The 27,952-nt window shown below is 38.3% G+C and overlaps 1 protein-coding gene across 2 annotated transcripts in view; it reads left to right on the plus strand.

Moving 5' to 3' along the window:
• nfatc3a (nuclear factor of activated T cells 3a) overlaps window positions 1–27,952 on the plus strand; it is a 91,268-nt gene that overhangs the window by 32,896 nt on the left and 30,420 nt on the right. For both annotated transcript variants that reach the window (XM_081359553.1, XM_081359554.1), the window contains exons 3-6: window positions 5,866–6,028; window positions 22,649–22,848; window positions 24,053–24,225; window positions 24,351–24,491. In XM_081359553.1, the coding sequence (XP_081215679.1) occupies window positions 5,866–6,028; window positions 22,649–22,848; window positions 24,053–24,225; window positions 24,351–24,491 (677 nt within the window). The remainder of the gene's footprint in view (window positions 1–5,865; window positions 6,029–22,648; window positions 22,849–24,052; window positions 24,226–24,350; window positions 24,492–27,952) is intronic.

Consider the following 27,952-nt stretch of genomic DNA (forward strand, 5'->3'; position numbering starts at 1 on the left):
AAACAACATTAAGACATTCTTCAGTACATCATCTTTTATGTTCCACAGTAGAAAGTCAGAATGACATGAGGATGAGTAAATTATCCCTTTAAACGTGGAGAACATATGTGATGCTGCTTTCTAATTTGGCCAAAAACAATCTTAGAAGGCAGCATGATTATCCCTTTATTTCAGAAGCATGTCAGTGATGCCTTCCAATAATTTCTAGGTAGGTAGAGCACCACATTTAGAACAGAGCTAACCCTCTGGTGTTGTTCATTTGGGAGTCACGCTTGTGGTGTTCACGTTCAAAAGTGGCCGAACTGCTGAAATATAACTCTTTTTTTTTTCCGGTAAAATCAATATAATATAGTTTTGTTCAATAATATTTTCCTTTTTTTATTTTATATTTTAAGAGAATTTTGTTAATAATTAATATGTATGCAACAATTATGGACAGTTTTTCCCATTGTAAATAATATTTTCCTTTTTTTATTTTATATTTTAAGAGAATTTTGTTAATAATTAATATGTATGCAACAATTATGGACAGTCTTTTCCCATTGTAAATAATACAAAATAATTTGAAACTATATATATTTTTTCATGTTAAAATAGAGACAAGACCTTTAAAATCCATTCCTTTAAGGCAGATTAGTGTCATTTGGTGGTAGGGCTGTGCAATTAATTGAATTTTAATTTCGATTTGGAAAGAAGGTTAAAAACTTCCCCCCATGTTTCTCTCAAATAATACAAAAAAGGGGCAAAGCAAACTAACTGAAATAATTGGTCCCCAATTAACCATCTCTGGATTATTCTACACAGGTTTGTCTAAATTTTTATTTAAATTTTTTTCGTAGACATTAGTTATGCGGTCTGTAACGGGGTTTAGATGTTATGGGAAGAAGGAGGCGGGAACCGGCGAACATTCAACAATATTTAATAACAAAATACACAAATACAATAATAAAAGTAAAAGCCAGCAGCCCCTCACGGACGACTGCTGGCGACACAAACAGAAACAAAACATGAACTAAAAATCAGGCCTGTCCTCTCTCGCTCTTCACTGTCGTCGCTCCTCCTTTATGCTTCCGCTCCTCCGTGAGAGATGCGAGACCGGTGCGTCGCGCACGTGTCGCTCATTATCAATCGCGCCACCGGCCTCGCGCCGTCCTCCCACGGCCCTCGACCTCGTCGTGCTCGCCACATACCCCCATCGCCCCTCGCAGGCCGGGGGGCACCCACGAGACTGCGCTTACTCCCCCTCCCCCCCTCCCCGGGGGGGACCGATCACGGCGGCTGCGGTAACGTTACCTGGGCTGGAGGTATGGATTGACGAGGTGAGGGAAAAGGAGACGGAAGCACGAGGAGCGACAGAGACGAGAGAGGGGAGAGAGGGAAAAAAAAAAAAAAAAAAAAAAAAAACAATCTTGATCCGGTTCCCGGACACACTGCCGCTCGGTCCTCAACCGGCTGAGAGTCACTCACAGTGCCATGCGATGGTACTGGACATTCGTTGGGGGACGGCTCGACACTCCTCCGCCTCCTGGCGGCCGGCGGTGATTCCTCCTGTCGAGGGCAGCCTGCAGCGAGTTCCCCGTTCCCTGCTCCGCCCCCATCATGGCCGACGGCAACAGGCTCTGGCCCACGGCGAACGGGAGCGACTCCTCCGCTCCCTCTTGGACGGCAGCCACCCCTCCTCGATCCAGGAGCACGGTGTCGAGCTCTCCGTCCCACCAGATCTTCCATCGCTCCAGCACCATCGCCTCGGGCAGCAATCGGCGGCCGTCGCTCCCTCGTGCTACCCGACCTCCTCAGCACCGCGATCCCCCCCAGCAGCGAGGGCTCTCCGACAGCGTGTCACTCCTTCTTCCCGGGTTTCGGCACCAATGTAACGGGGTTTAGATGTTATGGGAAGAAGGAGGCGGGAACCGGCGAACATTCAACAATATTTAATAACAAAATACACAAATACAATAATAAAAGTAAAAGCCAGCAGCCCCTCACGGACGACTGCTGGTGACACAAACAGAAACAAAACATGAACTAAAAATCAGGCCTGTCCTCTCTCGCTCTTCACTGTCGTCGCTCCTCCTTTATGCTTCCGCTCCTCCGTGAGAGATGCGAGACCGGTGCGTCGCGCACGTGTCGCTCATTATCAATCGCGCCACCGGCCTCGCGCCGTCCTCCCACGGCCCTCGACCTCGTCGTGCTCGCCACACGGTCCCTAAAGAACAAGCCCTATACCAAAACGTAAACTGTACTGAGTGGCTCCACTTTAAATCCAAATACAAGCACTCGCTCAGACACACAGTTCTACACTTACAAAAACAATCACACTATGACATGGAAGTTTGAGCCATTTTGTTATATAAAGCCCCTGATTATCCATGAATGGTTATTCACCATACAGTTCTAAGACCACTGAGCAGAGCTTGCATGAGAAACATGCATGAGGTAGTTGAGTGAGCCAATGAACACCAAGAGTTATAATTGTGTCTGCTATCCATATCAGAGCATCAGATAATGGTTGTGTGTATGTGTGTGTGCTAGTCAGATGAAGACGCCTATGTGTGTGCCCTGGCCTCTGTCACCATAAATCAGTAAACAGAGCGTGTGGCTGTGGATCGCAAATGTGTCCCTACCCTGTTATTCTGTTATCGACCGCACCAACACAACACACTTGTTAACTCAGTCAGGCCCCTTCATTAATAATCCACAATGTATAGTAAACACACTTGGTTCCACGTACAGCAAAACAGGCACATATGAAAAAGCACACAGTCACACAAACTCTTGTCTCACAAACATGTCAAGAAACGTTCAGCAAAGCAACATGTAGGAGCAGTGTTGACTAACATCTTTATGGCGGTACCTTTATACAAAAGAGACATGATACTTGATCCCTGTTATATGAGCTCAGAGCTCTGCTGTCTGCCATTGGACCTGTGTGTGTGTGTGTGTGTGTGTGTGTGTGTGTGTGTGTGTGTGTGTGTGTGTGTGTGTGTGTGTGTGTGTGTGTGTGTGTGTGTGTGTGTGTGTGTGTGTTTGTGCTGACTGCTCTATCAGTCAGCAGCAATAGAAAGATCTAGAAGCTTGACTGGTTTAACAGATGGGAGTGCTATGGCAGAGTTGATGAAGTTGGCATAGCATTGAGCTTTAGTCTATTGTGGGTCTAGTTTAGGACAGCCAGCTAAACATAACTTACTTTCAGATGAAGACACACACCTGCCCACTCTTTGGACTGGCCAGTGTATTAAATGGACAATGGGTCTCATTCACTAATAATTGCATAGATTATTTGTATTTATTCGCACAGGAGAACTTCTCACAACACTTGCGTACTCACATGGATTTGTTCTTAACCTCGTTTGAATGTTAATTTGGAGTATTCTAAAAGAGTGACTACGTGTCCGAGGTTTGTAATTTACATAAAACACACCCACACCATGGTTATATAAGGGCTTTACGCACATCCTTTCCTTTCGCTGCTCTCTAAAGACACGCTCTCACCTGATAGCACTTGCAGCAAGCTCCTCGAGCAATGTTAAGTGTGCCATCCTCAAAACAAGTTCAAACACAAGAAACACCTTAAATACAGACCCAGATATGTTATATTTTTTATATAATTTCTTCTTAATGCGTTCATAACGCCACCCAGGTTATGAGGATTGAAAAATTAGTATTGGAAACGTTTAAGATATTTGCGTATCGATATGTATCGAAATATTTATATTTTTGACAACACTAAATTTAATGGATCCATGCTGAATAAAAGTATACATTTTATCCCCCAAAAAAGGGGGAAAAATAACTTACTGACCCCAACATTTTGAACGGTAGTGGTGCAGAAAAGTGTAAAGCAGGGGTGGGCAAACTTTTTTTCAAACTTATTTTTTTATGTATATAAACATATTTTAAATATTGATAATGAAATAGTGCAGAACCTATTTGGGCCTATTTACATCTGGTCATTCATGGGTTTTAACTGATCGGATAGCTATCCGTTTTGTTAAAACGGTTCCATTTACACTTGGCAGCATAAATGTGTCTCTCTGCATCTAATCTTCAAGTCCTGCACTATATGCAAATTTAACATCTTTTCACGATTGGATGGCTATTCGATCAGAGAAAACGCATGAAGTGACCAGGTGTGCATGAATGGAGTTTTCACATCCATCACAGTCATTTTGATGTTTGTAGAATGTTTAATAGGACTCAGTATACTTGTTTTGGATATCTCTGAAATTTATAGCATTGACCATGTACAGCGGAACAAGCTGTAAGCTGTCAGTCAGTAACTTGTGTACGCGTGATGCGCAGTGGTCATGCTAATGGTTTGTTAGAGACCTAGAGCTGCGCGCTTTCATTGACTTGCACAGTGTAATTCCCACACTTTAATAGTATTTATAACTCCTACCTTAATAAAACAAGCTGTGTTACTTTGAGGAGTGATTACCTCAAAATGTAGATAGATCTGCATGTAAGTGCGAGGTACTTTATCTGAATGACATATATGCACCTCTCTCGTTTTTGCTCACATGTCAGCGATTACCCTACGTGCCAGTGTTGGCACATGTGCCATAGGTTACCAACCCCTGGTGTAAAGACAATAAGACATGCTTGAATAGTGTCTTTGATTTAAACTTCAAATTTACTAACTCCAATTTTTGCAATTGACGAATCTTCATGAATCAAAACTTCATAAATCATTCTGTTTGTTTCTGCTGTGTCAATCGATTCAAAATTCTGTGCTATGCTAATGAAAGTATCTATGTGGCATTTATATGTATTATATATTAAAATATGTTGTTTAATATGTAATATTTAAATGTGTAAGTTAATATTCCTGTTTATTGTCATGTGTATACTAAGGATAAAGATTCATTATTTTTCCTTGTTTATTTTTGTGTAAAGCAGTTGTGCATGTATAAGGCAAGTGTACATTTTCACCAAGTAAAGCTGTTTGGTTTCCTCAGGCCACTAGGCCACTACCGTTAGGTCACTACCGTCACACACTGCCTTCTCAAATTTCCCCTGACGATCCATCTCACGTTACCATGACAGCAGGGCATGTACATGTCATATTACAGGAGAGGGGTGATCTGGAAAGTAAGAGGATGTGTTAGAGAGCTAGACTAAGACAAATATCTGTGAAAACAAAATCAGTTCAAACATTTTTTGTTGATTTAGAAAATACATAGTTTTGCATATCCTTAAATGGATAGTTCACCCAAAAAAATAAATTTGGTCATCATTCCTTTCACCTTCATTTTGATCCAACCCTATAATACTTTTTTCTTCTGTGGAACATTACAGAAGATATTTTTAGAAATGTCTTATTTTATGTCAGTGGTCACTATTGGTTTGGTTTCCAAAATATTCTTCTGTGTTTTGAACGACAGAAAAAAAAATTACATTACTACTGTATGTTACTGAGTGTTAGCATATAACCTGCCCTTACAAAAGGTAATCATGGTCTTTGATCACAAGTCTTATTCCTAATTTTAAAACCATATTTTAACATCCAATTCACATCTCAAAAGATCATACACTGCAGATGCAAGCTGTGCACAAGCCAGTTTTTCTGGTCCCGAATCACATAGTCTTGCATAGCACTTTTTCATGGGGAGTGGGAACCGTTTCTGGCACCAGCACCAACCCTGGAAAAATAAGATTTGTTGAATTTCTGTGGTTGTGACAAGCAAAAGAACATGAAATCGATGCATCCTAAAATGTTGCATAGCTGCTCAATGATTAATCTTGTTTTGTAAGATAATAATAGTAATTTTTTAAATAATTTTAAATAATTTTTTGCAATATCTATGACCCATCACTATGCATTGTGTAACTGCTCTGTTTATGTTGCTCTTGGTCTGTGTACAGGGCATCATCCCTGCCTCCCCTGGACTGGCCTTTGCCAAATCAGTATGGGCAGTATGAACTAAAGATTGAGGTTCACCCCAAAGCTCATCACAGAGCTCATTATGAGACCGAAGGCAGCCGAGGTGCTGTCAAAGCCGCGTCTGGGGGACACCCTATCGTCAAGGTGAGTCTCCACAACAGGACTTTTACTGATGATGTCATTTTCCCTGGCTATATTTCCTGGTTGAATACATTTGTTTGTTGATTATCACCAGTGGTTAAATTTGGTTTTGGATTTTCATACAAAGCCTTATAGCCTTGATTTTTTTTTTAGAACTCATTACGCTGGTCACAAAAGTGGGAACAGAGCGTGATGCCATCCGTTCCCTCACAGGAAGCAGAACTTGAGAAGCGAGACCACACAGAAAGTGTCTTCTATGTGGCCTAGTAACCTCATTACTGGTCATAAAATTCCTTTTACTGGGTAACAGCTAGTGCGGGACTGTGTTGGTTTCAGTTAGATCTAAGCAGGCAGTATAGCAGTCTGATTAGAGACTTCATTTAATACTGACTGCATTTGTGCTACTTGTACTAGCTGCTCACCGGTGGGAGTGTATTTCAGTAGAGGTGATGGCATCATTGATGTAAAATGAAGCCAAATTAGTAACCTGCTGTATCATGTGGTACTCCTGAACGGATAGGTAAACTTACCTGGCACTCTCTTGAGGCTTAGCTCTGAGAGAGAGAGAGAGAGAGAGAGAGAGAGAGATTGTTGGTAAATATTTTATGGTCTTGGAGGCAGTGGCCTCTTTTGTGGTAGCCTTAATGAAGCACATACAACTCAGGAACCAAGATCATTGAATGTGTGAGGGAAAAAATAAGGCCTTTCCCCTGAATCATAACCTCTGGCATTGAATGGTCCATTAAACAACCACAATAACAGACTGCATTTCTGCCACGTCACACCTCTGTCTTGGGGGCCATTAATTGGCCGTCATTCCTTGTTTATGACCTTCGTTATGTTACCTGCATGATCATCTTTCATTATCAGACATCTCCTCTCTTTTATACTACAGGGCTGCCTTTACAATGCCCTTTGTTCCATTTCCTCTTGGTTAGTTTGAGCTGTTTCTTTGTACTTTTTCTGGACTATGCCTCGTGAAATTTGTAGATGTCAAATGCAAAAACAAATCACAAAATTTTGGGGGATTTCCTATCTCTCTGGTGTAGTTTGTTGTCAGTTTGTGTGTATGGGTTGTTGATATGGCAGTTTTTTTTGTGTCCAAGGTTTTATACTGAAGATAGTATTGAATAATAAATTAGTAAAATATAAATAAAACTACTATGAAGTAGTTATAATTATTTGAATTCATAATTATATTGTTGATGTGGTAATTAAGTATACTACTTGAAACCTGAAGTTCAAACTGAGCATCAGAATGGGGGCGAAAGGTGAGTCACTTTGAGCATGGCATGGCTAGTGCAAGATGGGCTGGTCTGAGTATTGTAGAATCTGCTGATCTACTTGGATTTTCATGCACAACCATCTCTAGGGTTTACCGAAAATGGTCTGAAAAAGAGACAGTATCCAGTGAGCTTTATTTCTGTTGGCGATACTGCCAGTGGTCAGAGGAGAACGGCCAGACTGGTTCACGCTGATAGAAATGCAACAGTTTCTCAAATAACCACTCGTTAAAACCAAGGTCTGCAGAATAGTATCTTTGAACGCACAACACGTCGAACCTTGAAGCAGATGGCTTACAGCAGCAGAAGATCACACCAGGTGCTACTCCTGTTAGCTAAGAAAAGGAAACTAAGACTATAATTCACAGAGACTCACCAAAATTGGGCAATAGAAGATTGGAAAAACGTTGCCTTGTCTGATGAGTCTCTATTTCTGCTGTGACCTTCAGACTGTAGGGTCACAATTTGGAGTAAACAACATGAAAGTAAACAACATCCATCATGCCTTGTATCAACGGTTCAGGCTGGTGGTGGTAGTGTAATGGTGTGGAGGGTATTTTCTTGGCACACTTTGGGCCCCTTTGTACCAATTGAGCATAATTTAAACGTTACAACCTACCTGAGTATTGTTGCTGACCATGTCCATCCCTTTATGACCACAGTGACCATACCCATCTTCTGATACCTACTTCCAACAGGATAACGCACCATATCAAAAAAGCTCAAATCATCTTAAACTGGCTTAGTGAACATGACAATGAGTTCACTATACAAATAAGGTTTTTAGAAACTCAAAAGGCCATGCATAATGTACATGGTTTAATTTAATTAATTTCAGAGAAATTAGTAACAGATAGTTTCACTATATTGTTAAGTTTGTATAAACAATTATTTGGACTTTGATTTCAGTAGACTAATGACAATTAGTATGCAGATGTTTCCTTCAGAAAATATATGTTCCTTCTGCATTTGTAGAGAAGAAATGTGCTTTCATGATTGAGCCAGTAAAAATGTAACAAATTATGTTAAAGGGGTGATGAACTGAGAAATCAAAATCAAAACAGATTTTTGTCTTGTTTGTTGAGATTTATTTCCCACTTCCAGCCTTTCATGCTTAAACATCAACCACCTGTATGCACATGAGAATCAGTGTTGTGCGAGCGAGCGTGCCTTACTTACTATTTCAGGGTATTAATGACTAACTATTTAACATCATAGCCCCACTTCCCCTCACACTATGACTGAGGATGCATAATTACCTCACATTACTGAAGTCTGTTCAGTGGTAGACACACACTGATCCACCCACAGGGAAAAACTGCTAGAAAACCTGGCAAAATATCTATTTATTTGTTTGTTTGTTTGTTTGTTTGTTTTTCAGGATATTTTATCATATTTTTACAGAAGGTGAATTAAATGAATAGGGAAACTACGTTCGTAGACAGATGCAAGCCTTAACATGTATAAAGCTATTATGGGTAATAATATACTGAACAGATATACTTGAACAGAAGAAGGTTAACATGTTTAAGTGATTGGCATCTATACAGATATGCATTTACAAACTCTCCAAGAACTACTGCAAACAATCCGTATAGGAAGATCAGCTGACCAGCCTATGTATCTGCAGTAATTTTGATAAATCTTAGCAATCAAGTAATAAAAATGGTGGGTTTAGATTATTGAATAATTTCAGGTGATTAATATTAGTTAATGTATTAAGTATTAATTAACAATAGTTTTACAGCATTTATTAATCTAAATGAATTTTCTTTTCTACATATAGTAATACATTTTTGTATAACTTATGTATTATTAAAAGTTGTTAATTATAAATGAGCAATTGTACATGTATAAATGAACATTTACCTTGGATTATAAAAACTGCATTAAAAAATGTTTAGTTAATGGTACCTAATGCATTAACTAATGTTAACAAATTTAACCTTAACTTGTCTTTGGTTTGTGTTTATTTTGACTCTTTTACATGCTGTTTGATTGTGGTTTTGAAACCCCTTGGTTCCGTTTGGGAAAATCTGCACATGGAAAATCTCCCATACCTTCAGACCTTTCAGCGAACAGCTGTTTGCGATAATGTTTCCCATGATGCTTTCTGGGGCATGCGCTGCTGGAGTCTTAGGCTGCTACTGTGGAGTATCTGTTGTCGTGACGTCAGCAGGTGACACCGCAGACTCCATCTGTCCCGGGAGTGAGCTTCTCTGCGGTGACTGAATCTTAGAGACGGTGAACAGACTCACTGAACCATATTGCCGTCAGCAGCACTTGCGCTGCCAATTAGTCAGGACAGTTAGGACAGACCCATACACCTGTATGCCAGGTGTAAACTAACACAGATGCTGTCTGTGTTTTTTTATGTGTGCATCAGGGCGTTTGACAGAGAAGGCAAAGAAATAGTTAGAAAATAGTTATTACAGAAATAAATCAAAACAATAATCAAATCTGAGATGAAATAGTATGTGAATGGAACGATATTGAAATTAACTTGAAATGTGATCTAATGACTACTTACACTTGCTGTGTTTACCGAGCATTTGTTGGCTAATGAACCAAAAAGAATGTGGCTATTACTAATAGGCGAACAAACAGCCACTAGTATAGCCACTAATAAGAGCTACACAAAATAAACTTGTTCTTCTAATGTTATAGTTATTAATGCTGTTCCATATGCCTTTAATGCAGAAACCATGCAAAAATAAAAATGGAATTGTATTTGGGACATCGAATTATACTAGACAAAAAAACAAGGTGTTGTAACCTGAAAAGAACAGAGTCAGTGTTGTAATTGTTCACAAAAATTGTTTTTGTTTATAAAAGCTGAAATAAAATATAAATGTTAGATGAAGAACTTAGAATTTAGAAATGTTGCCTTTGCAAATATAACTGAAAAAGAAATTAAAGCGAAATAGAAAAAAACAAAAACGAATAAATTGACAAAAGCACAACAAAATTACAAAAAAAACATGAAAAAAGAAAGCTAAATATACATGAAATATTATATGAAAGTATATGAAAATAAATACTATACTAGTATAGAAATGAATACCAAAATGTGTAAGTGAATGTTAATGAGTGTTTGTGTGTGGATGATCTGACTGGATACTTCACCTTCAGCTATATATAGATTATTGTGTTGCATGTAGAATTTTAAATCTATACTTAATTTTTTGACAACAAATATTTTAGGCAGAATTATTGCACTCCTGTTCTACTGCGCTCCGTCGCTTAAGCACATTGAAGTCATTGAAGTCTGCAGTTTAACAGAGACTCGCTTATTGTCAGAATATGCAAAATGGAAATACTTGCAGGACTTAGACTTAATTTACAGATAAGGATATAACAGTAAAATGTAAGTTATGTCAAAAGCATTAAACAGCACATGCATTTCTCAAAGTATGACAGGGCAAGACGTGGCAAACGCTTATGCTTTTGTTAGAAGCGCATCAACTGTAACTGCCGATTTTCAACCCCCTTTACAGGATTGTTACAATGTCGGTAGAATATGAAATGAACCATGTATACTCATTCTCTGAGTTCTCTGGACTGAGAAATTCATGTTTATTTGTCAGCAAAAGTCCTGCATCCTAGTCCTACTGCATAGACAACCCAGTTTTACTGAAACTATATTACTTTAATACAAAGCATTCTCATGTTTCAGATAACTTGGGTCAGGCACCTTTCCCCTCAGCAGCTCGCTCTGTGTCCTCCGCTATTTTACATATGCGTTTTGTCCAAAGAAATGTGTTATTCACTACTATAAAGCTAAGTGACTGGTGGATGCTTTCCGTGCACGGCGTGCAGACGTGACTAATCGATAACCGGATTCGTTGTCGATTATTTTTTATTAGCGATTGTAATAGATTTTATCGATTAGTTGTTGCAGCCCCACCTACAGTCCTTCTATAGCTGCTCTCGGTCTCATGTAAACATGTACTACGACCCCAGTTATGTGGATGGTAGACCGTACACAGGTCACAAGGTTAAGAGAAGGTCCTGAAATTAGCTTTACAGGGGCAAGAGCAGTCTAATGTTACAACCAGAAACACATACTTTACCACTCCAATTATTGTGTGAGAAATCAGAGACATGATTTCTGGTGAAATCGAGAAACGTGTGAGTGTTTCTATCAGTTGTGTGTAAGTCAAGCTGCCATAACAGAAGGCTGCGGATTGCAGTGTACAGTAGCCAGACAAACACCAGCAAAACAAAGTGACAGTGTTTACTGCTAGTGTTTGCACTGGGCTAATTCACATTCAGAGATCTACAAGGAATGCTGTGTAATGCACTACAAACCTTGCTCGCGTCTCGCTGGGTTTGCTGTTGACCAAAATCAGCACACATGTTGGTGGATACATAGAAGTTCTGAGCCCATCTGGCTTAGACTTTCTTAAATGTAAAGTGTGAGTGAAAGTGTGAGTGAAAGATTACAATTGAACTGGTTAAACACACAGACGCTCACAAAGGGCAGCAGAGTTTACATATGCCGTAGGATCTGTTCATGTGTTTTATTCTCAGAGAAAGTCACTTGCACCTTTCACCCAGAGCTTTTATGTGGATAAAAAAGGCTAAGTGGAATCAACACAGATGGTGGAAATCAGCTTTATGAAAAATAAATTACCCTGTGTTTTTAAAAGGATGATGGTAAAGGAATATTCTAACTCTACTGAGAGCATCTGTTGCATGCTGTCAATTACCACAAAGAAGATGTCTAATGGCAATTGTGCTGGAGAGGTTAAAAGCAGAAATGCAAAGCCAATGTTTTTGTTGAGCACTTGTCTAAATGTTGCTTTTGAGTTGGGAGTACCATTCTGAACATGCCCATTGTAGAAAATTACCTGCTTCATGCCTGACAGGCAGAGGTGGCTCTAACTTTGCCCTTACAAGCCTGTAGGGAAGATCAGTCTGTCAGGCACTAAGCAGGGAACTTTTCGCCATTCTGGTTATGGGTTACCAACGTAATTCCTGTTGGTGAAATTTTGCTTGTGCGAAAATCATGGAAACCGGGTTTATCAGGGCCCTAAATTGTTTATTAATTTCATTTACCATGTTTTTTTAAAACAACTTATTTGTGAATCTTTTTTTTTTTTTTTTTTTTTTTAGAGGGGGGAAAAAAAGTAAATCAAACATAAAATTTTAATTATGCATTTGACAGACACTTTTATCCAAAGTGACTAAGATATTGCATTCAGGGTATACATTTCATTTGTTCATGCATTCTCTGGGAATCAAACTCATGCAAAAACCATACTCTTCTGTTTGAGCTACAGGAACACTTTTTAGTTTATGAAAAAAATTATATTTCTAGCAATTGCGGCAGGGCAAGTAAAAGTCAGTAATAGTAAAAAAAAAAAAAAAAAAAAAAAAGTCGCTAAAAGTAAAAAAAAAAATCCTTTGTGAGTCCATTATAAGTGGTTTAGATTTACATTTATTACTTTGTTTTTACAAACTCAAAATCATATCTGTGGTACAACAATTTAATCCTGAATAGTCTGTCATTTACTCTTTTCCCAACGATATTAGCTTTAGTATCAGATAACAAAACCGATAACAGAAAAACAAAATGGCTGACCTTGGTGACACTCAGATCTCAAGGTGGGTGATTTTCTGTGCTGACCAGAGACATTTGTGGTGTTGTTTTTTTCCTGGGGAGCAACCCTGTTGTCTGTATACCCTCATGAGTGCAGTGCTTTTGTTGTACAGTAGCCTGAGGCTGTATCTGATGTGGATTGAAGAGTGAAGCATAGGACACAGCACAGTGCGAGCGGAGGGGGTGAGAGAGGTACACACCATGGTAAATGCTGTACTCACTCTATACAAATGTTTATATCTTGATGTGTTTGTGTGGGAGTCCTAGTGTAGCCTTTTACACATACTGTGTGTGTGTGTGTGTGTGTGAGAGAGAGAGAGGGGGGGGGGAGTATGTGTATTGACCTTATTTAAACAACAGGTTACCCAGCCTCCTGGGTCTGAGTGCTCTCTGTGTGTATACCTCTATTTATCCCTACTCTCTCTCTCTCTCTCTCTCTCTCTCTCTCTCTCTCTCTCTCTCTCTCTCTCTCTCTCTCTCTCTCTCTCTCTCTCTCTCTCTCTCTCTCTCTCTCTCTCTCTCTCTCTCTCTCTCTCTCTCTCTCTCTCTCTCTCTCTCTCTCTCTCTCACTCACTCACTCACTCACTCACTCACACGCACGCACGCACGCACACACACACACACACACACACACACACACACACACACATAGAGGCATATGTTGTGTAAACACTGCATCGGTGTACAGACTTACTGTGTCCAGTAAGCACAGAGAGTATGTCAGTGCTAATCCACGTTTTGGGGCAAGAGGTCACAGTGTGTGTGTTTGTGAGTGAGAGTGTTTTTGTGTGACCTTGAGTCTCCTCCCCACCCCCTTAGGCTCGGGTTTACACACACACACACACACACACACACACACACACACACACACACACACACACACTCAATCATACTCGTGCATGCAGACACACGCACCGGCTGGCCTTCACCATAGCAACCACAGAGCAACACAGGGAAACAACTTGCCAGCAGCGGGTAGGAAGGAGAAAGATAGATAGAGAGATGGAGAAAGGGAGTAGTGGAGATAGAGATTGAAGAGAAATAGGGGAATGAGACATAAAACTTTAAGGGAAGTTCAAAGTGTAAAGGGTGTATGAAGGGAGTTAAGGCATGATGAAACATTCAGCCAACAGCTAAAAGTACAACAGCGCAAAACGTGCTACACCAAAACATGCGCTGCACGTGCTTTCGTGGTACGCTAGACTGTGTCTTCCTGCTGTTTTTAAGGCCATCTGATTCTGTGTTTCAGCCTGGGAATGCAATGAGAAACAGTCAGAATGAGACATCTTTATTTAGTCCTCAATATGAAAGGCAACCCAGGGGGGGGCTATTTTTGCCCCCGCTAGCTTTATTTCAGCAATGGGACATGTGACTTTTCTTAATGTCAGCAGTTTAATATAACCAGTGTCAGGGAAGGGAGGTTATAGCAGTGCAGGGACAGCCGTCTTGTGAAATCTCACACAAACACACACTGTGGATTTCTTCAGGCCTGAGGATGAATGAGAGGATTTTTTCTGTAGCTGTTTGTGTTTGGAGAGATGGCACATCAACTCATTCAAGACTCCAGGTTTTTAAGCTTGTTTTCTGTTGTCCCTTCCTGTTGTTTTTTTTTTTTCTCTCTCTCTCTAAGCTTTTCTTCAGGATTAAAAGAAGAAAAAAAAGTGGGAATAGAGCATGAATATAGCCACTTCACAGTGGTGAAGTCATACAAAACGCAAATGACTTCCCATTCCTTGTAGTGTGAATCACAGTTGATCCACAAAACTCTTAACACATGTACACTACCTTCAGAAAGTAGAAAACAATTGGGTTTCCACAAAAACATTTAGCAGCACAACTGTTTTCAACATGGATAATAATAAACGTTTCTTGAGCAGCAAATCAGCATATTAGAATGATTTCTGAAGGATCATGTGACATGTGATCATGTGAGTAATGATGCTGAAAATTCAGCATTGACATTACAGGAATAAATTACAAAAAGCTATTAAAAATTATAAATTATTTCAAAATATGTTCAAACCGAAAACAGTTAAATTGTAATAATAATTTGCAATAATACTGTTTTAATTGTATTTTTTATTGATTAAATGTACCCTGGTGAGCATAAGAGACTTTTTTCACAAACATTTAAAAAAAATTATCAACCTCAAACTTTTAAACAATAGTGTATAAACACAATTAAACACACTGCAGGCAAATACAAAAGGAGATCAGCTGTAATTATTTTGACTTAATGGAGGGAATGAGGGTGGTTGGCAATATCTTCTGAATGGAAATTACAGAACAAGAGAGAGAAAGAGTGCTGGGGTCGTGCTGAAGTCAGCAACAGAGGCTGTGCCGCAGGCCTTCAGAAACTCCTTGAGGATGTGGCGTCTTGTAGCTGCTCTAAATGTCTTGAAACTGAAGCAGCGCTCTGAAACTTTGCTGAGGCTGCAACATGTTCATGGAATTTCCAAAAGTCATAAATGTTCATGGACTGATATATCATAGTGTAAAATGATTTTACATTATAATGCATCATACTGACCATTAGGGGTTTGGGATACTTCTTTTTATAGCATTCCAGATCAAAATGAATGAATTTGGTAAACTTAAAATAAACATGAAACCAAAACTGACACTGTTTACTTTAATAATACATGTTCTCAGTCCTATTGTGCATGATTCATCAGTGCACTTTATTTCTAACAGAAATGTTTGTCTTTACAATTTTTAATCAAAAAGAAATTACTGCTATGGAACATTCACTCTTCAGGATCAGTCAGTTCCTATTTGAGTATTGAATATTGAATATTTTGTTTTACTCAGTCAGAAATAAATCATAATTTGGAAGTAAAATAAGTTGTGAATGTGGTTTCTTGTTGATTTAAATCATATCATACCATCGTTAAAAAGAAAATTCACTTTTTGATGTCTAGAGTCTGCAAAAGGTTTAGTTAATTGAGATGATGCACTATTTAAATCTATCTGGCACACTGTGCAAGACTAGAGAGCGGGTACAGTATATTTCAAATATATTCAAATAGAAAACCATTATTTTAAATTGTATATTGTTTCACAATATTACTGTTATTGTATTTTTGGTCAAATAAATGCAGCCTTTGTGAGCATGAGATGCTTCTTTCATTACATTAAACATTTTTACCGACCACAGGGTTCCAGACTGCGACCAAAATGGTCGCATATGCAAAAATATTTAGCGCAATTAATGCAGCATCAGATTTTTTCTTTCATCCATTGGCTGCTCTATAGTATTTTATCAAGCTATTATTCATTCAAGTGCTAATAAATAATTCAAGCGCGATAAAACGCAAAAATAAGAACTTAAATCTCTACTGGCGGTGCGCTGTCTGTAAATCTCTCTGTTTTGATACACACACACACACACACACACACACACACACACAGGACTCATGCGCACAGAATGCTGCTTCAGACAGCACGCAACCGCATTGAGTTCTCTTTCACGCTTGAACGGACAAAAACACACAAAAGTATGCCAAAATGTTCACTTTGTCGAGTATCCTCGTAAGCACAGTATTAAATTAGTTAAAAAGTGTTAAATGAACGCAAAGAGTTGTGACAACATCGGATGCTTGTCAGATCCAGATCCGCATTGTATGCATCAGATCTTAAAGCGACAGCAGTAAAAAGAAAAAAATGAATTGCATACGTTAACGTGTTCATTTGTACAGCCCTAATTTTTGTATAATCAAACATAAACATAATATGTATTTGTTATATTCCTTTGCTCACACTTGGTTCCTCCCTGTCCGCACCTGTGCTCTCGTCATCAGTTGTGTCTGAGGTTGCATGCTGGCTCGTTGGCTTGTAATTCCTGACATCCTAATTGGCGTGTTTAACCATCAGTGTGCAATGCGCGTGATGTGTACGTTCGTTAATAAATAAACTGCAAGTGTCTTGCGGAAGAACATTGTAGCCGGAGCTACTTCTCTCCGTTAATGTCTATGGCGAGTCACGCAGGCACTGGGCAACTCCGCAGCCGAGCCAACCCCGGGATAAAATAGTCCGAATATAAACACTTATTATAGGCGTACCGTAGTGATTGAGGATAAGTCAAAAACACGGTTTGGAAAATGGATTCATGATGTACTCGTTCATTTTGAACATAAGTTACGGACTGCAGCAACTGCTGATACAACAGCGTTCTGTTGCGCATGCGTGAATTTAACTGAGTAGTACATGACCATGCACTCACACAAATGCGACCACATAAAATTTTAACTCGCACATTCTCAAAAAATGGTCGCAGTCTGGAGCCCTGTGGTCGGTAAAAATGTTTAATGTAATGAAAGAAGCATTGTAATAAATGTAATAAACCCGCTTCTGTGATACATTAATGTAAAAAAATCAAATCAAAGAAAAAAGTCAGTGAAAATTACAGTGAAGACTGAGAGGTGTTTGATAACTTTATTCAATTTATGTATATTTCCTACCTAATAGATCAAATATTTAAAATATACTATGTTGTTTCTACATTAATTTGGAGATTAAATGTGAAATTATTACAATGTAAAAATATATTAAAAACTTTAATGTTAAGTGTGATTAATCGCGAATAGGCTAGTTAATTGTTTTAATCGATTGACAGTACTAAATAAAATACAATCAAACATTAAAAACATGTGGTGTTTTTTTTTATAGTTATTTTTAATGGTTTTCATTTAAAAGATTAAAACAGTTTGCCAACATGCAGGTCCTGTGTCACTGTCAGTCTTTTTACATCAGTGCAAAACAAGGGTATGCAGATTAGGACAACTATTCATCAGCATGCATTGATTAATTCCATATTGTAAAAAAAAAACAATTTGGTGCGACCAAATCATGTGCTGGTGCGACCAACTGAGAAAGTTGGTAGCACCAGTGCAACCAGTGGAAAAGTTAGTCTGGAGCCCTGGACCATACATTTTTGATTGGAGTGTTAGTTAATTAAACCTGGAAGCCAGTTTCATGCACATTCGCACAAACAACACAGGCTTGTTTTGTTTTTCTTTGCGTACACACAATGAAAATTAATTGTCCAGTTGGGTTTGGAGCTGGTACCGGGGGTGGTTCACTCTCACCACTGAAATAAATCCTACAAGCATGTGGTGTTGGCGGGGTCATGGTTCATTTCAGTTGAGCTCTTCACCTTTTTCAGGTCTTGGAGCATAAACATGGCCTCTGCTCCTGAATCTCCCATTGCCTGCAGGTCTCTGTCTGCCGGGGATTGTTCACCTCACATAGTTCACTGCACTCACAGAAACAACATTGCTTGATGGAAAAGCGTTTAAGAGAAGGACGAGGCAAAAGTTTCATGAAGAAAAGTGACCAATAATGTTCCATTCAACATTTTTTTTAGAAATTGTCTACTTTTACTACCATTTTTTTCTATAGTTCTGCCATGCCATCTAATTTTTTTAAATCTAGTATTGTTAATTAACCCTTTCATGCATGAATTATGATAACCTCATTCAGGATTTTTTTCCTATGTGTTTTATTGCTCTTAGGGCATGAAAAACAAGATTTGAATTATTTATTTATTTTTTTTACACATTTTTCTGAAAGAGATTTTCAGATGTCCACTTGTGTGGACAGCATGCGTTTATGGTTTAAACTGAAAAGATACTGTATTAAACATAATACAATAATCAAACAGATAAAGATTGTGTATTTAACAAACTAATCAATACAATTATATCAAATCATGTGAAAACTATAAAATATATATACAAAAAATATAAATGCGAAATATTGCAAAGGCAATTGAACTTCATGCAAGTTGCACTTCACGTATCTTTGATATCAGAACATGAGGACGTGATTCCATCAGAATTTTCTACAGCCTGTCAAGGTACAACTGTGGAAACCACTCAGATGCTCCTCCAGTGTACCAGAGTATGGAGATTTACCCTTATTAGCTGATAATGCTGACCTTGCTGCACACACACAGAAACATTCAACGCTGCCCTGCAACTTTTAGTAATAAAATTGATTTGCTACTGAGTCGCTACATTATATTTCTCAGCAACGAGGTGTTTACATCGCTATTTTGAAGTAAGGTCATCCTTCAAAATATTCTTGTTTGCTGTAACCCAACAGACCCTGTCAATTTAGGACCGACCCAATTATTTTTTTTTAATTTTTCTTTTAGTCCGACTGACTTGCCGGTTGTAAACTTGCTTTTTTTTCTTTACTCTTCAAACAACTAATACAAATGCAATAAAATAATATTAATTATATTTTAGTAAGTATTGTGAATATAAATTGCCTAGGCCTACATACAAACGTAGGCTACGTTCTTTCTTTTAAATAAAAACCTGTGGCGTCATCTATGATTATTAGGGCGGCTGTAACGATGTGCGATATGAAACCGAAATCGCGATACTCAGATCCATGAACCTGTGTCGCGGTGTGAGAAGGCTGAATCGCGACACACCCCTTCGAACTCCCAGAGTTATCCTTCCTGTCCAGATCCAATGCTACCACATCTTTAAATTACTATTGGGCAGTTCCAGCGTTATGGACGTGACATTTGCAGTCAAAACTTGAAATATAAATTCTCAGAAAATGCATTTAATACCAAATCCCGCTCCGACATTAAATTTCTCTGTACTGTAGGCTAAAAGGCCTATGTGTTGTATCCTAGTCATTAAAGAAAACGATATAGTTTCATATTTATGTTTAAATAAAATATATATATTTTATTTCATCTATGTTGATTATATGAAAAGTGAAAAGCATGAGTAAGATCATAAGATGCGCAATATATCGGGAGACAAATGGAGTGGACAGACATGATTTTGACCACTTCATTAAGTTTGTTTTGTAGAAAGCCTTTCTTTAACGTGAATTTCATTTTGTATTAATTTTATCTTAATTTTAATCAATGTGTCATCAACCAATTGCCTGGATTTAATAAATAAGATATTAAAATATAGCAGGCAATATAATCAGGACATGGAGGCGCAGCCGACACTGACACAGAAAACACTTGTTTATTAATAAACAATTGAAATGTCTCCTTGCTATATTTGACATATTCATAATCATTACTTTTGCCGGTTCTTTGTGACAGCTTTTAGATGCGTTATTGGCAGCGCCACCCTTACATGTTTCATGAACGCGTCACCACCGCTCAATAGTTAATTGTTCTTTGGTGTTCCGTTTATACAGGGTTTCAAATGTTATTTAATAAAAAAAAATCTCAAAATCTCACTGTAATAGTTTATTAGATAATAAACCAATAAACGGGTAAGATTTAAAAACCGTTGCATATCTATATGATGGGCCCTATCTTACACCTGGTACAATGCAGCACCAAGCACGATGCAAGTGTTTTTTGCTAGTTTCAGTCCGACGCAATTATCATTTTCACGTCCTGCGCCACGTTGTTTAAATAGCAAATGCATTTGAGCCCATTTGTGGTCTGAAAACGATGTATGTTCTGGCACATTGTTGGCACGTTGCTGGCACGTTGCTGGCACGTTGCTATTTTGAGGCAACAGAAATAGACTGCGCCATTGACTTTAGACCAGGTTTCAGTTGGTCAATGGCGCAGTCTATTTCTGTTGCCTGGTCAATGGCGCAGTCTATTTCTGTTGCCTCAAAATCGCAACGCGCAATATTTTTTTTTTGTTATTTAAAGAGCACGTTAGTAATGTGCGCCTATAGGCGGGTCCACAACGCGCGTACACTCTGTTTATTAAACACACGGGCGCACAGCAGCACACAAACATGCCAAATATTTAAAATAAAAGGATTACAATGTAAAAGATTATTATTGTGTCCATAAAGATACGGTGGAATCCAGCTTGTCCGGTAGATAGTCTGCTTGTGCACTTTTACCTCGCGCACAAGCAGTTCTGTTTGCGCTCTGGAGACGCGTTCGGTCTTTCCACTATCAAATTCCGTCATGTAAATAGCGAATCTGCCATGGCGCGAGCGCAACTGGCATTTAAAGGGAATGGGAGATTAGACTCTGATTGGTTTAACGCACGTAAATCCCAAAACACATCCATTACTCATTATGAGAATAGGGACAAACTTTTAGACCATGCGCCTGGCGCGCCGACCATTTTTCCCGTCGTTAAACTAGCAAAAGTGGATTCGGAAACGTCCTAAGTGAACTTGCGCCCTGCGCTTTAGAAGACCATGCGCTTAGATCGTTAACAACCAGCTGAATGTACTTTATACCTTACCTAATAAATGCTAAAGGGTTATTTTTTATTGTTATTTCAATGTAACTATTAATTTTAACATATAGAAACTTATTGTAAAAAGTTACCATAAATATTTTGAAACAAAGCATACCCTTTTGGTTTTATAATTTTCCTAGTTACGGATGTCTCCAAGTGTAATAAAACCAAGCTGTCCTGGGAACTACATGAACCAAATGCCACTACAATCCAAGTCTTCCGTTGTTCCCTGATTCTCTTTTCCCAACGTCTATTTATTTTTCCTCTATCCACAAATGTCTGGCTCTGTTCTCAAGACCCGTCAGTTTAAATGTGAAGCATGTTTTTCTCATTATTTTGTTGCTGTGGTTGGCTTGGTCCTTCCGTTACCTGTGATGGGTCATCTCTCTCTTTCTCTTTCTCTCTCTCTTTCTCTTTCTCTCTCTCTCTCTCTTTCTCTCTCTCTCTCTTTCTCTTTCTCTCTCTCTCTCTCTCTTTCTCTCTCTCTCTTTCTCTCTCTCTCTCTCTCTCTCTCTCTCTCTCTCTCTCTCTTTCTCTCTCTCTCTCTCTCTCTCTTTCTTCCTTTTTTCTCTCATTCCCAGTTTCTCTCTCTCTGTTTGCCAAGCATAACATTTCAACAGTAGAGAGATTGTTAGGAGCCTGTGTGCTCAACCTAAGTAACACCCACCCACACATGCATGTCAGTGGAAAAGCTCCCTTCTGTTTGTGAACTCCTCACCTGTCTAGGAAGCTTATTGGCAGGTCATACGTGTGTACAAACTGCTGGATGTGGCATTGCGCTGCCTCACTGGAGGTTTGCGTTGGACACCCTGGTATGCAGCACCAGGAGGAAAAACGCTTCTGTAAAAGCTTTTTGTTCTGTAACTTCAACGACCTCAGAATGATGTGTTACTTCTAATTAATCACATTTTAATGGGGTTTTTCACTTCCCTATTTCCATAAGTCTTGTTTATACTATTTTAGCAGCAAAAGTAGAATGTCTTTCATGGTTTTGTTTTTCTTTTCTCACCTTTTCTACCCACTCAATTTTTTTTTCCTTCAATTTGATTTTGGTGTTTTTTGTGGTTTGTGGCTCAAGAACATGTTTTTATGTTCATGTCTGGATTTTAATTAGTAGTTGCAGTGTGTTTTAGATTCGTCTTGGAAAAAGTGGGCTAACGTCTGATGTCAATGTGCATGGATGAGGATTTGGGAAGTAATTGCACATACACGGTCCTTCGGATGGAAATGCTTTTGGGGGAAATGATTGTGATACAAATGGAGAATATTTTCCAGTTTGACCTGGTTGAATGTCCAGTGCTTTTAGATGAATACAGCCTGTCAAAAATATAAGAGTTCGGCTATAAAGGGCTCCAGGAATGATGTAATTTTGCAGGCCAACCCGGAAGTTACCATCGCCCTGATTTCCTCGACAAAAAGCCCATAGGATTTTTCCATTGTCTTTTTGGATTATTACAGAAAATATACTGACCAACAAAAGTTGATAAAAAATCACGAGTGGGTTCATTTCATAATTTCTTCACTTTTTTAACAGCTCGTTGGCTTCAGTGAGAAGCCAGTGAACCTGCAGATGTTCATCGGGACAGCGGATGACCGTTATTTGAGGCCACATGCATTCTACCAGGTTCACCGTATCACAGGAAAAACTGTTGCCACAGCAAGCCAGGAAATTGTCATCACCAGCACAAAGGTTCTCGAGATTCCTCTCCTTCCTGAAAACAATATGTCTGCCAGGTACCTGCCAGTAGTTCTTCACTTCAACATCAACCTTGATTTCTCTCTTAATCTCTCTCACACACACACATACACATGCACATTTGCTTTTCTATCATGTTGGGGACTTTCCATTTGACTTCTTTTGCTTTTATTCTGGCCTAATAATATTGTTTTACCCCTAACCTACCTATCGCTAAACCTAAATCTCACAAAAACATTTTTGCATTTTTATATTTTCATTATTTAGTACAGAATGATAAAGTTATTGACCATTGACTGCACCCCACAATGTAGGCGATTTTAGGTTTTATTATCCTTTGAAATTTGATATTCACAATGTAGTGAAATGCACACAAACTCTAGAAGCCATATTCGCGATGACCTATGGTTTTCATACTGAAATAATATGTACTACAACTTTCTGCATCTAACACTATTGGATTTGGATTAAAACATAATTTGGCCGGTTTAGTCTTAAACCATTAGAACACCTTCTCATGTCCTCACAAGTTAGTTTTCTAAGTAAGTGGAGACATTTTCAAATAGTTGTCCTTCACAAATAGAGTAAAACCTATACACACATATCAACACTCTCATATACTACAGTTCAAAAGTTTGCGGTCAGTAAGATTTTCTCTTAGTATCTTAAGCTCATCAAGAATATATATATATTTAATCATAAATACAGTAAAAACAGTAATATTGTAAAATATTATTAAAATTAATTTCTTTTTAATAAAAATGTTTATATGACAAAGCTAAATTTTCAGCAACAATTACTCCAGACCTAAGTGTCACATGATCCTTCAGAAATCACTATAATATGCTGATTTGGTGCATAAGAAACTTTTAATATTATTATCAGTTGAAAACAGTTGTGATGCTTAATATTTTGTGTAAACCATGATAATTTATTTTCAGGATTCTTTGATGAATAGAAACTTCAAAAGCATGTATAACGTGATTTATGATTGAAAACACCAATAATCTCTTCCATTGTTTAATGAGTACAGCTTAAACTTTTATTTCTATGCCATCTTTTTATGTACAATTGAATTGGGTATGCAAATATACCCATTTGTTTGTTATCAGTTATTTATTAACTACATGAAAAGAGTATAAATGCAGAAAGTGACTTGAATTGGTTAGAAGTCAAGCAACTTTGTTTGATACTATACATGGATACTCCTTCTTGACGTGCTACTTTTGCTATGTTTTTCAGTATTGACTGTGCTGGAATCTTGAAGTTGAGGAACTCTGACATCGAGCTGAGAAAAGGAGAGACTGATATTGGACGAAAAAACACTCGGGTCCGCGTGGTGTTCCGGGTTCACATCCCACAACCTAATGGAAAAGTGGTCTCACTGCAGGCTGCTTCAATTCCAGTGGAGTGCTGTACGTTTTCTACACGAACATATATTTAAGAAAATATTTGTAAATTTACTTTACTAATTTGTAAAAAAAAAAAAAAAAAAAAAAAATGTAAATTTGACTGTTTATCTGTATTTGTGATTAAATAGCCCAACGCTCAGCACAGGAGTTACCTCAGGTGGAGAAGGCCAGTATTAGCAGCTTCCCAGTGAGTGGAGGAGAGGAAATGGTTATCACTGGCTCCAACTTCTTCCCCGAGTCAAAGGTCATTTTTCTGGAGAAAGGTCCAGGTAAGAATACTGCAAATAAGGTTCAAGTGCTATTATAGATGGGAGTTTTAGCCACTTTTTCTTCTTCATGTAATGTTTTTGCTTATTATATGGCTCTCAGGAATACTTGATCAGTCATTTTTATTTAATATTTTGTATTAATAAAAAATAAATGCATTTCCCTATATTCCCTTATATATTAAATAATTGTCTCTAGTAAACAATTTACAGTTACATAGCTATGCCAGTTTCATATCTCTCGAGTCTCTCTCTTCTTGCATACTTTTTCCTTACTTTAGACATAATAATAATAATAATAATAATGCGCTTTTCTAAAACCCAAAGATCTACAGACAGTAAAAGCAAATAAAACACAGAAGTACAAGAATAATACAAAAATAATCATTAGAGTACAACACAGTAAAATACTAATCATGACAGTCTATATAAGCAATTTTAACAACTACTTGAAACTGGCTAATGTGGGAGCATCTCTAACAATAAGAGGAAGTGTATTCCATAACCTGGGTGCAGCAACAGAGAAAGCTCTGTCCCCATTGATTTTTAATCTATTATTATTAGTTTATTTGTCAGGGACAATGCAGCGCACATTATTACATACATAATTATCACGGTCAAAGCCATAACAATATGTGTAGATGTGTTGCATAAAAGGTTTCTAGCCAATGGGCTAATTTGCAACCCCAGTCCCTGGTCAGGCCTTTCTAAAAAGATAATCCAAATATAATTTTTAAAAGAACTACATAGTGTGAGTTACACAATCATGCAGCAGATACATTGTATACTAATATATTACATGAACATTTCACAGAATCGTGACCACATTACACAAAACAGCACATCACGTAACAACACAAACCCCAAGCACCCAGCTGCTCACTCCTGCTCACCTATACCCACCCCGATAGTGAGGGCCTGGGTCGCTACAAGTTTATTTCCCATACCCAGACCCCGCCCCGTGGGGTGAACCTTGCCAGCCATGCACAAACAGCCTGGCATCTAGCACAGACAATACATTGCAACAAAACTGACTCATTGGCCACATGTTTGTTTGTTTTTTTCAGCCAGTGTTTCACCTTTCTTTTAAATGTTTTCACTTCGGTTTGTGTTTTTATTTCAGTTGGTAAATCATTCCAAAAATGGGTCCCTATAAATGAAAAACATGACTGGCCAAAAGTGGTTTTGCGCCCCTCTTCTATGCAGTTGCCACCCACTGCTCTCCTAGTGGCCATTCTCCTTATGTTTTTTTTTTTTTTTTTTTGGTCACAAAAGGACAGAATACGGCTGGAGCTAGATTATTTGCGCATTTAAAAGTCAGTTTGAGAAAAGAGATCTTAATAAAGTTATCAAAATTTAAAAGCTTGCGAATCAGTAGACCGAAGGGAACGGGAAGGAGCGTACTGGCTGACTAAGTCACAGATATAAGAAGGGGCTATTTCATGTATAGCTTTGTATGTTAGTGTGAGAGTTTTAAAAGAAATACGCGACTGAACAGTAAGCCAATGCAAGCTATAAAGCATGCCTGTAATGTGCTGACGTGGTGAAGTGTATGTAAGAACACGTGCTGCTGAATTCTGGATGTACTGCAGCCGTTTTATTGATTAAGCAGGTAAACCAACAAATAGTGCATTACAATAATCAATCCTGGAAGTAGCAAATGCATGAATAAGCCTTTCAGCGTCAGGTAGAGTAATGTAGGGCCTAATTCTTGCAATGTTTCTGAGATGATGGAATGCAGATTTTGTAATAGGCTACTCTTAATATGTGAGTCTAGCCATAAGTTAAAGTCAAATCAATATTTCAAACTCATTTATTTTATTTATTTATTTATTTATTTATTTGGTAAGTAGCTGTGTACTAAGCTGGATAATGTTCAGTCAGCAGGTCATTATATCAAAATTAACACCTTTTAGAGTGATATTAGATCCCTCCACTTAGTATTGTTACTTGAGTTTGGCTAGTAGCCTACTAATTCCTTTTAGCAGGTTGCTGCAAGCTCTGCAAGCACAGCTGAGTATGCACTATAAATGTCTTCATCTTTCACTGTGAGCAAATATTACTCTTCACCCGTCTTATCCTCAAGGGTCACGGTTATACCTGCACTAATCTCTGTCTTAGTGAAGCTAAACCAGCCTTATTGTTAAAAACATCAAGATCAGGTGGTTTATAGTTAAAGTATGTATAGCTTTGGGAAACTGGAGCGACGGGTAAAATGTGAGGGAGTGTCAATTTCTCACTTCTCATTTGAGAGTGGAATTTTATTTTTGCTCGTCAACCCAGAGTGATTTATCTTCACTTTATCAGCATCTTGACCTCCCACGATTTCCCTTCTCCTCTGGGGACTGTGTGTGTGTGTGTGTGTGTGTGTGTGTGTGTGTGTGTGTGTGTGTGTGTGTGTGTGTGTGTGTGTGTGTGTGTGTGTGTGTGTGTGTGTGTGTGTGTGTGTGTGTGTGTGTGTGTTTGTGTTTGTGTGTGTGTGAGTGCAGTTCAGCATGAACACACCTACACACACAAACACCACTGCACTCAAGCAAGCGCTCACTCTGTACATGCATAGACATAAACACAAATGCACTAGTCTGCACACTCCTACATCCACACTGCGCTCAGCCCATAAACACACACACCATAGGTGGAAGAGCATTGTGCGCACAAATACATACCCTCATTACCTTATGCTTACAAACTTGCCTGTTTTTCCCTCCTTACTTTCTGTCTCTCTGTCCACACACACACACACACATGGAGGCTATATATATGGTTGGCGGTATAGTGGCATGTCACTGATGTTCTGGAGCTCACCTGTAGTCCTCAGCATCTGCTGTAAGGATGATTCAGAGGTCAGCATGGTTGCTCTGGCTGCTGGCACACTGCTGATTGCTCGCTGGATCCAAGACAAAGCAACTAATAGCTAACTGAATGCCAGACAAACTCTGTGTTTTGTACCATAAGGATCGGTTTGTTTCATTATCTATAACTATTTATTGATTGCACTAAAGTCTGTGCATACAGTAAAATGTATTTAAAACATATTCTTACATTGTGTATAATGTGTATAATAATATACACTCATTATTTCTTAAGTAGGTACAACCAAAGCTGTACATTTAAAAAGCGTACCTTTATATTGTTACACCTTTAAGTAGTGTAATACATATATTGTGTTACAATGCCATCTGTACACAATTAACATAATACAGAATTTACCACTTTAATGTTTTTGTAAGGCTGCAGTCAGCTACTAATCAACTACCTAATTTGATTAATTAATCTGTTTCGTTAAAATTGTATTCAAATGACTGTACTAGTTTTAATTCACTATAACAGAGGTAACCAAAGTGTTTAACTAAGAAGAGCCAAAAATCTAACTTTATCGAGGGCTATGGGATGAAAGCAAAAGCTGCATTATATACAACTATATTATTATTGTTATTATTAAAATGTACATATTTCTTATATTC

Source organism: Scardinius erythrophthalmus, assembly GCF_964197995.2.
Source record: "Scardinius erythrophthalmus genome assembly, chromosome: 2".
Taxonomy (NCBI): Eukaryota; Metazoa; Chordata; class Actinopteri; order Cypriniformes; family Leuciscidae; genus Scardinius; species Scardinius erythrophthalmus.